The 12,601-nt window shown below is 28.5% G+C and overlaps 1 protein-coding gene across 1 annotated transcript; it reads right to left on the minus strand.

Annotated features, from left to right (window-relative positions):
• Positions 1–5,784: 5,784 nt before the first annotated feature.
• LOC145092674 (multicopper oxidase LPR1-like) lies at positions 5,785–8,848 on the minus strand. Its single transcript, XM_079030640.1, has 3 exons — positions 8,521–8,848; positions 6,150–7,607; positions 5,785–6,026 (listed from the first exon to the last, which is right to left on the minus strand). Exons 1-3 carry the CDS (start codon positions 8,716–8,718, stop codon positions 5,973–5,975), a joined length of 1,710 nt encoding a protein of 569 aa, XP_078886766.1. The 5' UTR covers positions 8,719–8,848; the 3' UTR covers positions 5,785–5,972.
• Between the last annotated feature and the right edge of the window lie 3,753 nt (positions 8,849–12,601).

A 12,601-nucleotide genomic window follows, 5' to 3' on the forward strand; every position in this document is an offset into this window, starting at 1 on the left:
TCAATATTTAGGTAACCATGTTTTTTTTCGTAAACATTTGACCAATAAACTTGATTGATCTGTTCATAATAGGGTAATATTATCGTAATTACCAGTCATATTACCCTATTTTGAACATGTCAAACAAGTTCAATGGTCAAATATGAACGAAAAAAAACATAATTACCTAAATGTGGACAAAGACCAAAGTTCGTTACCTTTCTAGGTCAATATTAAATTTAAGATCATGTGAACTTTAAGAAAATAATCAAATACCCATATTATGCTAAACAAAAGTAATAATTTAGATAACACGATTACTTTAAGATGATGATTAATTTCTATTTTAAATATATTTGTGCTCAAATAAGAACTATAATCCATGGCCATGGGCCGTTTATTATCTACGTTTTTGTCCAATTAGTTTTTTTCCCTCTAACCTACACATTTTATAAGTTTACACTAGGTGAATGTCCGCACGTTGCGTAGTGGGATAATTATGTAGTTTAATATGGTTATATATAGTTTAATGTATTGTGAATAAGCCATACATAAAACTTGTATGCGATTAAATAGCATGTATATTTTTTGATTTACAGATTTTTTATCATAATAAATAATGAAATTTTTTTACTATTAGTTTAAAATTTTAAATGTAATTTTTATGTATACATTAGTATCTAATGTAAATAATTGATAATTGATTAGATATGGATTCTTATTTGCGGTCGTCTATTTATGTTGAACATCATAAAAATACATATTTAACGACTTTTGTTAGTTTTACTATTGAATAGAAAATGGTACCGTATTTTAAGTAAATATAAAAAATCTCATTCTCAATCTATTTTAAGATAGTGACATATTTTAAGTTAATATAAAAAATCATATTCTAGAACTAATGAAAAAAAAACGGAGCCAAAATTTTTAACTATAATAAAGTTGATTCCAATTACCAAGTGCTCAATCGAACATAATATCATTCAATAAACATCATAAGATATTACGTTATATTCAAATTACGAACATCATTTTTGTAAGAGTTCAAATTATATGAGACTATAGTGCTTAATACAACAATGTAATAACCAAATGACCCTAACATATTTTAAATGAAATATAATTATAATATATTATCTATGCAACTAAATTTCTGAACAGCATGTGGGATTTGTCTACTATATGGTATTCTTCTAATATATTATATTATAGTATAAACATTATATTTGGAAAACCACTTTGAGTTATATTGTAGTTTATAACATTAAATTTGTGATGGGCTGTATTTGACACACATTTGTGTATTTATATCTATATTATATATTTAAAACAAATTTTATATAAACATCCAACCTAAATATTCATCTTCAAATTTTCTTTCTTCGCCACGTAAACAAACTTTTGTTATAAGGCCAGAAATGGAATAAAAGACACACTTAATTGTATGATCATGATATATTGTATTTTGATTGGGGCTTGTACAAAACATGCATGAGCATATATTATTAATTTATCTCTTGTTTTGGGTAATTCGAATAAGATAGCTTCAAATCCAACGTATCAAACGGATTACCCATTTACTAAAGTCTAAAACCCAAAAACTCAAACATGTTCTAATACCATATAAATGCATGATATTTTAGCAAATTATTATCTCATATGAATTACCATTGATTATGTGTGATTAATTATTAAGAAGGTGAAAAGGTTTGGGGGTTTCAAATGAATGAGGTTTTGCAAATTATTGTGGGGGGTTTCAAATGCATGACATTCAAGGGAAAATACAAGCTTTATAAGTATGTAAGATTTGATTATTTATTGTTAATAAATTTTCTCTGCTATAAATTATAGATATGACCACTATATTCTATTTTAAACAAAAATGTATTTGCTTTGTGTATCATGAAATTTTAAAATCATTAGATACAATTAAATGAAATTTAAAATAATAAATGTCGAACAATCGTTATTTGGGAAAATGAAAAGTCGAAACATAGTTTTGGTTCTCTAAAAACTTATATTATTTTCATCATAAGATAAATATCTACACATCCACTTGATATTTCTAACAAGATATTTACTCCTAACAGAATTGTGGCGATATAGTTGAATTAAATATATTAATTTTATCTATCAAAGTATTTCATTGTTGTGAGTTGTCCCATTTATAGGAAAAAAGATATCCAAGAACGTCATCGTCCATGCACCGTCGAATCTTTACTCGTTTTCGTTTGACTTTAACTAAATTCACATTGGTACATAAATATTATGGAATTATAAAATAGGTATTTTTTTCTCTTAAAAAAGAATGATAATTTTGTAAAAGGAATTGAATACACAATTTAAGATTAAAAAATAAATTAAAATGTTACATTGCATAAATACATACAAATACAAATATGTTATTACAGTTGGCACTAGCCTAACAAAGAATTATAACAAATAAAATGTTACATTGCATAAATACATACAAATACAGTTATTTCATACATATATTTACCATTCTAAAAAAAACATAGAAATATGTTATTTAGGATGGAGAAAAGTAAAATAGGTATAAGAATCTACCCAAAAACGAAACGTTATTATTTTTCGAGCAACAACCAAAAATGAAATTTATTATTATTCCCTGAAAAAACTTTAAACCCGTCATATATTTTTCCTGTTATAAGTTATAGAAAATCTATTAAAAACTAAAATGTTGTTACGATTGTAGGATGAACAAGTGTCACAAAGTACAATCTAAATACGATAAAAGAAAATAGTTTGATATCAAGTTTGATAAATTTATGACAATAACCTTTGAACAGACAGATAATTTAGATTTTTAAAATTCTGCTAAAAGTAGCGGCACATGATGTTTGAAGGTTGTGCCCCTCTTCACTTTTAAAATATAAAAAAATTATTGTTATGATGCTATCTTAAAAATATAATTTCAATACAAAAATATAACTATGATAATGACATCTAATCACCAATATAATGAATGCATAAGTATAACAGTAGGATCAGATCATTCTTATCCATAATGATATTATCTTCCAAATTGCATTAAACATGTACCAAAAGAAAACTCCCCCAATGACTAAATCAGTGGCCACAATTAAAATGTAGCATTATGCTATTATCCGATCAAATACATATATTTAAATATCATAAACACATTTGTACAAAAATAAAATTTGATGCATATCTGGTTTTACTATATCAACAACATGAAATTATCTCCATCTAAATGTCAATCATTCATTCCAACAGAAAGATCAATTTTTTTTTTAATTATGTACTTGGAATTTGCCGTTAGAAATTGCCGTTAATCTTGGAATCAGGTGGCTTCCGGCACGGTTCTATCGTCAATTACCTTCGCTGACTGTTTATAATTGAACAATTTTCTGCTTTTTTTAATCATATTCACTGATATAATTAGTACCGGTCTATTAAGTATCGGATTTTACGGTATTATTAATAAATTTTATTTATATATATAAAAAACGAATTTCTTATATTAATATTTATTTGCTATAAACATAACATTGATATCCTAATCAATACAATAATAAATAAATATAGACAAAACTGCAAAAATAATTTATATGATATGTATTTTTTCAAAAAAAATATTCAAACCAAAATTTTTGGATTAATGATTCTTTTCAATAAGTTTGTTTGATCATTTTCTAAGATCCAATCCATCAACTTTTGAGAGAGAGAGAGAGAGAGAGAGAGAGAGAGAGAGAGAGAGAGAGAGAGAGAGAGAGAGAGAGAGAGAGAGAGAGAGAGAGAGAGAGAGAGAGAGAGAGAGAGAGAGAGAGAGAGAGAGAGAGAGAGAGAGAGAGAGAGAGAGAGAGAGAGAGAGAGAGAGAGAGAGAGAGAGAGAGAGAGAGAGAGAGAGAGAGAGAGAGAGAGAGAGAGAGAGAGAGAGAGAGAGAGAGAGAGAGAGAGAGAGAGAGAGAGAGAGAGAGAGAGAGAGAGAGAGAGAGAGAGAGAGAGAGAGAGAGTTTTAATATCTATTTAATAATTATAAAAGTATTTAAAAATCCATAAACATAGATTAGTTTAGACATCAACCAAAACTACAATTAAATTTACTGAAAATTGACCATCATTCCAAAAATTTAGTTATTTAAAACTTTTTTCTGAAAAAATACAGTCATAGGGACTTTTTTTGCAGCTTTGTCATAATTCATAAATATATATATATATATATATATATATATATATATATATATATATATATATATATATATATATATATATATATATATATATAATATTTTTTTTAATGATTAGATCAACCAACTTTTATATAACTAAAGGTTTTTCATCGTTTTAATAATATTTTTGCAAATCTAGGGGTCAAAAAGGAGGTGGTTTAATGGATCAACTTGGTGCGTGAATACGAAATACGAATAACAAGTTGGAAGATTGCATGAAAAGAACAAACTAGTCATTTTCATCTTTTACGCATTGATACTCGTACATTATCCGTTTCATATGTTTTGGTATAAACATAGTTCATAAATTTCATTTTGCATTTGCATATTAAATTTATTGAAAATTTTGAGGAAAAATATTTTAAAAGAAAGAAAAGTTCAATTTTAATTGAAAAAACATTGAAAAAGCAATATGAGAAAAAAAAAACAACAACAAACAAAACATCATACCATTAAAATAGGGAAAATGCTACTTTATAACAAGGCAGTTTGGTGAATTTACTAATTTAGTCACTTAAGTATGTTTTTTTGCGCAATTAATCATTAAAGTTAGAAATTACCTTCTAATTAAACCATTATAGACAATTGTAACACCCGTTTTCCAGAATGGATTGGTCGAAGATTTAATAGGGCTAAAGATAATAGGTGAGTATCAATCAATTATCCAAAAAAACCGATGTAGAACTAGAACCGATATCCGTTGCTTTTGGTTTCCTTCTTGGGCCATAATAAACTTGAAAACAAGGATTATGGGATATTGACATGGATCTATATGCATGAATCCATGACCCATGAACAAATATGAAAATCGTGTATTGGTGAAAAGGTAATCTTTTATCCATGACCCATGAGAACCCGGGCTTTATTTACAAACATTGTATGTAAATCGGTTTGACATGGTATCGTTACCAAATTACCCGAATCGGTCTACATTTCGGTCTTCACTCTTCAGTGTTCATATTGACAGACAAAAAAACAAAAAGGTACTATCTGATTCAGTACCGATTTAGTCCCACAAACATCTTACATCCCTATGCTCGATTGAGAATGTGTTTATGTGTCACACTTTCACACACATTCAAGTTGATCTTAGAGATTCTGCCTATGACATATAATAATTATGAAATACAGTTAAGCTTTTGTATTTAGGCAAATTAGATTATTATGTATCTAATAGGTTTTGTGTTTGAGAATATGTTTTTGTTCCTTATGTAAACACTAAAATATGTACTACTATATTTTGTGAACATATTATAATTATCAATGTTTATATTAACCCCACATATTTTGTAATCTCATTTTTTGTGTATTATTATTGAAGAGGTGCCGCCGATTTTGCTCTGTTAATTGAAGTTCAATGACGACAATGGGTTGAAGATGAAAAACAATGACTTGGATCAAATTTGTAGGCTTTAAATCATTAAAAAGTTACATAGAACGTTAAAATATAAAAGTTGCATACTATAGATTTTTTTTTGTTGATAATTAGAAAATATATCCAATAGAGGTGATTTTTTAAAAATGCAAAATTTTTATGGTTAAGTTATAGAAGAATTTTGTATTGAATTAAACTAATAAACATATCCCAATATTTGAAAATGTCCAAAAATCTGACATTTTATTCATCAACTATCAATTTTAAGGGGAAACAAGTAACGACAACTACCATTAATTATGAACATCATATATATCATATATTGCTTATTGTGTTTCTCATGTCACCCCCCATTTATCTAAACTCCAAACATGATAATGGTGCAAGTCCAAGACTATTTTCAATTACTTGACCAATTTCAAAGGCCTCATCATTACATTATCTTCATGATCCAATATCTGCAACACAAAAATTAAAATATATAAACAATTTTAAAATTGACAAAGTATCATATTATGCTACATAAACAATACATATCTAATCATAAATAAATCGAAATATATCAAAACAAAAAAACTTACATGGCAATGATAAACGTAACCCGGCTCTGCAGTTGCATCAAAAGGATACGAAGCATTTGTATGCACATAAGCAAACTTGACAAGGATCTTAGTGACGTATCCAGGTTGCATCTTATACACATTCTTCCATCCTTTCTCATAAGGAACCACACTTAGTTTTTCCCCACGTGCGTATTTTTCAATTTGGCATTTTTCAGCATTGTTTAATTTTGTCATGCATTCTCTAAACTTTTCTATATCGGTTATATTTGTCTGATCCAACACTTTGAACAATCCAAGATGGATATGCAACGGGTGATTATCCTCCGTTAGATTGATCACATTCCAAATTTCTGTGGTTCCCACCTTGGGTTTCTCAGTTACTGGATCATCATACGACATCGCATTTATATACAAATGAGTTGGCTCATCAATTGCACTTGTGTACTCATACATAGCAATGTAACGTGTTTTTGACACAGTTGATAAATCTGGCATCGGATATTTTAGTAAATTTTTAGGAACCCTCGATGAATCAAACTCACGTTTACTATTGATGACGAATTTCATGACCTTTCCGTTGGACTCATTGACCGGGTCTCCACCCGGGTATGGGTAAGCCGCCCCGTTTTGTAAAATAACCGAATTTGATTTTGACTTTGAAAAGTCAACAACCACGTCAGCTATCTCAGATGGGCCCAAGAGTATCTCTTTTGTGTATACTGATTGTTCGCTATAGACTGAGTCAGATCCCACGTGGATGAATCTTAAACCGTTGCTGAAAAAGAACTTAAAAAACCTAGCGTTACTAGCGTTGATGATACGAAACCGGTATTTTCTCCGGCGAACATTCATATAGGGCCATGCTTTTCCGTTGACAACAATGGCATCGCCGAAATACTCCGGCTGCCACTGAGGGTGTATACTCGGGTTGTTTCCGGTGGGATCCATGTAAAGGGATCCGTTAGTTCGAAAGCTCCGGTCGAAAACAACCAACGGCCGATCAAATTCATCGCCGGAGGGTAAACCGAGTGGGGATTCAACGTCGTGATGACGGATGATGTATGCTCCGAGCAACCCTGCAAGAAGGTTGACTCTGGTCAACCCCATGGCGTGATCGTGGTAAAACAAGTTCCCCGGTTGTTGTTGGTTATGGTAGTGATAAGTCTTTTTAGTCCACGTGGGCCCTCGTTCTTTAAATCGAGCTGTGAACCATGATTTTGAGTTTCCGTCGCTTTCTGGTTCGTCGATTCCGCCGTGGAGGTGAACCACTGTCGGAACGCCGGAGTTTGTACGAGGGATAGCCGTTGGGATTGTGGGGTCCCATGGGAGTATGTGTTTTGAAGGGAGGAGATTTCGCCACGTCACGTGGGTGCTGACACCGTGGACGGTTTCGATTGTGGGACCAGGGACTGTTGCTGTGCGCTTCGTTTCACCGAATGCGAACACTTTGGTTAGCGGGAGATCCTTGTGAAATTTCTGTGAGAATATAAAATTATAAAAATATATAGATATAAGTTGGCTTTTACTTATTTAATAAAAAAATAAAGATAATTAATGATCACAAGAAACCTTTAAGCTTTCTGAAAGAATATGAAAAGACAAAAGTGGGGCTGTGAAAAAAATGAAACTTGTCTTGGTTTTGCAGAGGTATGTATGAGTTGGATGTCACCCACCAAAGTGACTATTCCCAAGTATAAATATTTTCCCATATTTTAATCAAATAAATATATTAAATTTCTTTAAAACATGCGTTTAATCTTAAAAAAAGTAAATTCAACCTTTGATCAGATATATAATTCTCTTAATTATAGGCAGTCAAATGTTTAGAAAATTTATTTACATGTACTAAACAGAAAAATCTTGTAAATCAAAATTAATAATATTAAAAAAGGAAAATAAAGAGCATCGACAAGATAAAATTGTAACAACTCAAACCTAAAACTTTTGGACTTATTCTTGTTATAAATTGTTGCAGTAACTAGTTACTATAAATTTTCAAACGCAAAGACTCTTCCACTTATTATGACCCACAAGTGAAAAAAATGTCAATTGTAAGAAAAAAATTGTATGTTAATCATTTTTTATTTTAGAAAATGCATTGTTATAATCAAATAAGGTTTGCAGCTTTTAATTTGTAACAACATGCTTCATCTGCCGATAAATCTATAATATATTTCAAAATAAGTTTTCTAGGACAAAAAATAAATGAAAGTACACTATTTTGATTATGAGAAAATTAATAGATCATAGCAGAAGTTGCTTTAAACATTGTTGAGGAAAATTCATTAATCATAAATGAAAGTTGTTGTAACTTTAAACAACGAGAAAATAGTACAAAGAATAAAGTGATAGAATAGATTAAAGAAAGAATGCAAGATTGAAGGGATACCCAATACTTTTGAAACATGGAGATTTTGAGAGTCTTGGAAACAGGAACACCATGATGAATATCGTAGCCTTTGATTCTGGGCATATCTGGAATTTCATCCACAAACATTTCCAATTGAGATGGACTCACGAGCCCTACATCCCCCAAAACAGCTCCGAACAAAGCCAAAATATGAAGTAGAAGAAGGGTATACATCATTTTTATTCCAATTCTACCCTTCTCTAATCCTGCATGAACATGAATACACACTAAGTGTGTGTAAGAAAGATGGAAAGAGAGAGAGAGAGAAGGAGAGGAAGATGGATGGGGTTTAGTGTAATAATGGAATTAGATTCATATATATTGTGTGTGAATGTGATAATTATTGGGTGGTGTATGTAGTGTGAAGAGGGTCTTTATGTTTCTAAAACAAACAAAATAGCTTATTCTATTTTATTTTTTAAAATCTAAAACTTTTTGAATTGTTTAAAAATTATAAAACCTTGAACTCGTTATTTTATTTTCAGATAATTTCTAATTAAAATCATAGAAAGTAGAATATATATATATATATATATATATATATATATATATATATATATATATATATATAGAGAGAGAGAGAGAGAGATTATTTTGTTTCTTATATTTATTGTATGCTAAAATACACCAATAAAAACTTAGTAAAATTAAATAATTATTTAATTAAATAAATATAGATATTAAATAATTTCCATAATTATATGTATATTAAATTATATCCATAATTATAATTTTTTTTATAAACTAATTAAATTCGTCATTAATGTCAGCAATAACATTCTTTCATAATGAATTCGCATCTACATTTATATATATAAGTTCGTATTTTGTTTCTGCACTCACTCACTTAAAATACAATAAAGTTGCATAGAATATGAAGAACGAGAGTGTATTCTACTATAATACACTCTCATTCTTCTATATATGAATTTATTCTGAAATAATATTATTGTTGATATTAATGACGAATTTAATTAGTTTCCATAAAAACGAGTTATAAGTATGGATATCATTTAATATACATATAATTAATACTAAATTCCTATTGGTGCATTGTAGTACAAAATAGATATGAGAAACATTTAAACCTCTCTATCTCTCTCTCTCTCTCACTATATATATATATATATATATATATATATATATATATATATAGGGCTATGTTATAATGTGGATGAACAACTATTGTGTGGATGCATGGCTAATGCTATTTTATGAAAATTACTAAAAGAATATGTTGTTTAGTAATGTGAATACGTTCAATCTCATTCAATTCTAATTCATTTTTGTTCTCATTCAATGTTTTTTATTTATTTTAATTCTTATATAATACAATTCAATAAACATTCTGATAACATTATGACAGAATGAAAATAATTAAAAAAATTGTATAATAACCTTATAGACGATTTAATTAGTAAAAAATGCTTAATAATTAAAATAATTATATAAGATTGAACGTATTCATATTATTAAAAAACATATTTTCTTTATAATTCTCACATAATAGCATTATCCACACAATAGATGTCAATCCATATTTGAACCTAGCTCTCTCTCTCTCTCTCTCTCTCTATATATATATATATATATATATATATATATATATATATATAGGAAAAAGTTCAATAGAGAACCATTATTAATCAAGGAACTAAGGAACCAATCCAAAACGTTAGAATTTAAAACGATCAACGGCAAAAGGAAGGGTTGTAAATTTTTATAATGGACGCACATGTATCGGATTATAACAAAACACGCTCCTTTTTTTCATTTAAAAATTTTTTAGGCCAAGTTTTTTATCGAAAAAAAACCGAATATACCGTTGTTTATTTTTATAAAAAAAAACTAATTATACCAAAAATATTAATTTTTTGTACTCTATTAATAAACATCAACATTGATTAAAAAAAACTCTCGAACAATGTAGATTCACACTGTGAATCTAAACTGTAAATATTTCAATTTTTAACATTCACAATATGAAAAATCTCGAACAGTTCAGTCACATTGTGAATCTGAATTACTATTATGCACACAGTAAATCTGAGCAGGTTCACAAAAAATAATAATAAAAAACTCTCGATTAGTGTAGATTCACACTGTAAATTTAAACTGTAATATTTCAAATTTTAACATTCACAATGTGAAAAAGCTTCGATCAGTTCAGATTCACAGTGTGAATCTGACTTAGTATTATGCACACTATGAAACTGAGGAGGTTCACAATGTAAATTTGAACAGGTTTACAATATGAATCTGAACATGTTCACAATGTGAATCTGAACTGAAATATCGTTTTTTTACATGAATATGAATCTATGTTTAAAAAGTACAAAAAATATAAATTTTGATATATTTATTATTTTTTTTTCTATAAAAAAATAGACTTTAACCTTTTTCATCAAAGAAAATTAAGTGGCTTTTTTCGAAAAAAAAAGTTCGTTTTTTATATATATCATTATAGATCTCTATGGAAAGAGGACGAAAAATCGTGAACAATAATATATTCGTTTTTTTTTTTCGATAAAAAATGACCTAAAAAAATTTTAAACGAAAAAAATTTGTGGGTTTTTTTTGTAAATGGTGGATTTTTTGGTATAATCCGGTGTGTGTGCATCCAATGTAAAAGTGTACATCTATTTTTTTGGCCGTTGATCGTTATGATTTCCGACGCTCACGATAAGTTCTTTGATTCATTTGTTAATTATAGTTCTCTATTGAACATCATCATATATATATATATATATATATATATATATATATATATATATATATATATATATATATATATATATATATATATATATATATCCTTAAAAAACATAGGTTTTCTTTATTCGGAGATGTGTCTTTAATTAAACACTAATATCAAATCATAATCATGGATTGCACGCCTATTAAAAAATAATATGAAATTAAATTCTAACATTTAATTTTAGAAGGAAAAGAAATTAAAGTGGAGTAGAAAGAAGTTAAGTGGGGGAGGTATCATTAGAAATGTGAAGGTTATATGTATGCTAATCTAAGTATCCAATTAGTTATGGTTTATAATTTTCTATTTATTCCACCATGCCATCATGAAAAGAATTCATTAATGATAGTGATATTGGTTATAAAGATTTTCTTATAAAAGGGTCTTGCTGATTAGATACCATTAGAAGTTAATCTGATTTACATATTTAGAAATCACGATATAGTTTTACATGGAATAAGTTTTATATATATTTAAGTATTTGAAAATTATTTGAACTCTAATTATTGAGAATTGATAGTGATATTATTTATAAGTGCTTTTTAAAAATATTTTTTTAGTTTAGTGCACGGAGTCTATTTTTCTCACCATTCTCAATACCATGTCATGGCTTTCCTCATCGTTGGAATCAATGGATCATGGGGTGTCTACAATCTGCTCGGACTTCTGTTCTAGTGAATGGTTACTCACGAATGAATTCTCGGTGGAAAAGGTGTCAGACAAGATGATCCATTATGCTAAAAGACCGATTTGTTTAAACTTATTTAAAGATCAGAGTTTCCTTTTTGAAAAATAATATTGCGGAATTTGTTCCCAAAAAACATGATAATGGTATTTTTTAAGCATTTCTGAAGAAATGTATATTATTTATATTAAAACATTGGTATGTCATCTTCAATATAGAAACATAAGCGTAACAAAATATTACAAGTCTTACAGTAATTAAACTAGTGACTTAAAACTCCTTGAATCCCTCAACAGACCGTATCTTTAATATCACTACCTGTGATACAACAAACTGAGTGGGTTAGGTTGGGAAACCTGATGAATACATAGAGATTTTAATCCTACAATGTGGTTATAATGTATATCTCAAACCTGCAAAACCAACTATTATCGTTAACATAGATATATCATATCTCTAAAACAATTTATCCTATCTCGTCGATTCCCATGTACCGATCCTATACAACGATCTTACAATATCTAGCCTAAAGGATCAATATGAACAACAAACTGACGATGTTGCTTCAGAAATTTCATGACAGCAAACGAGGATCAATAAATACATCAAATCAGGGGAAT

Source organism: Lactuca serriola, chromosome 3, assembly GCF_051521515.1.
Source record: "Lactuca serriola cultivar US96UC23 chromosome 3, Lser_US96UC23_V15, whole genome shotgun sequence".
Taxonomy (NCBI): Eukaryota; Viridiplantae; Streptophyta; class Magnoliopsida; order Asterales; family Asteraceae; genus Lactuca; species Lactuca serriola.

Coding starts and splice junctions, on each gene's coding strand:
- LOC145092674 (XM_079030640.1), bottom strand. CDS start 8,718: ATGATGTATACCCTTCTTCTACTTCATATTTTGGCTTTGTTCGGAGCT. Junction 7,608..8,520: donor CCATGTTTCAAAAGTATTGG/GTATCCCTTCAA, acceptor ATATTCTCACAG/AAATTTCACAAGGATCTCCC. Junction 6,027..6,149: donor GTTACGTTTATCATTGCCAT/GTAAGTTTTTTT, acceptor TTTGTGTTGCAG/ATATTGGATCATGAAGATAA.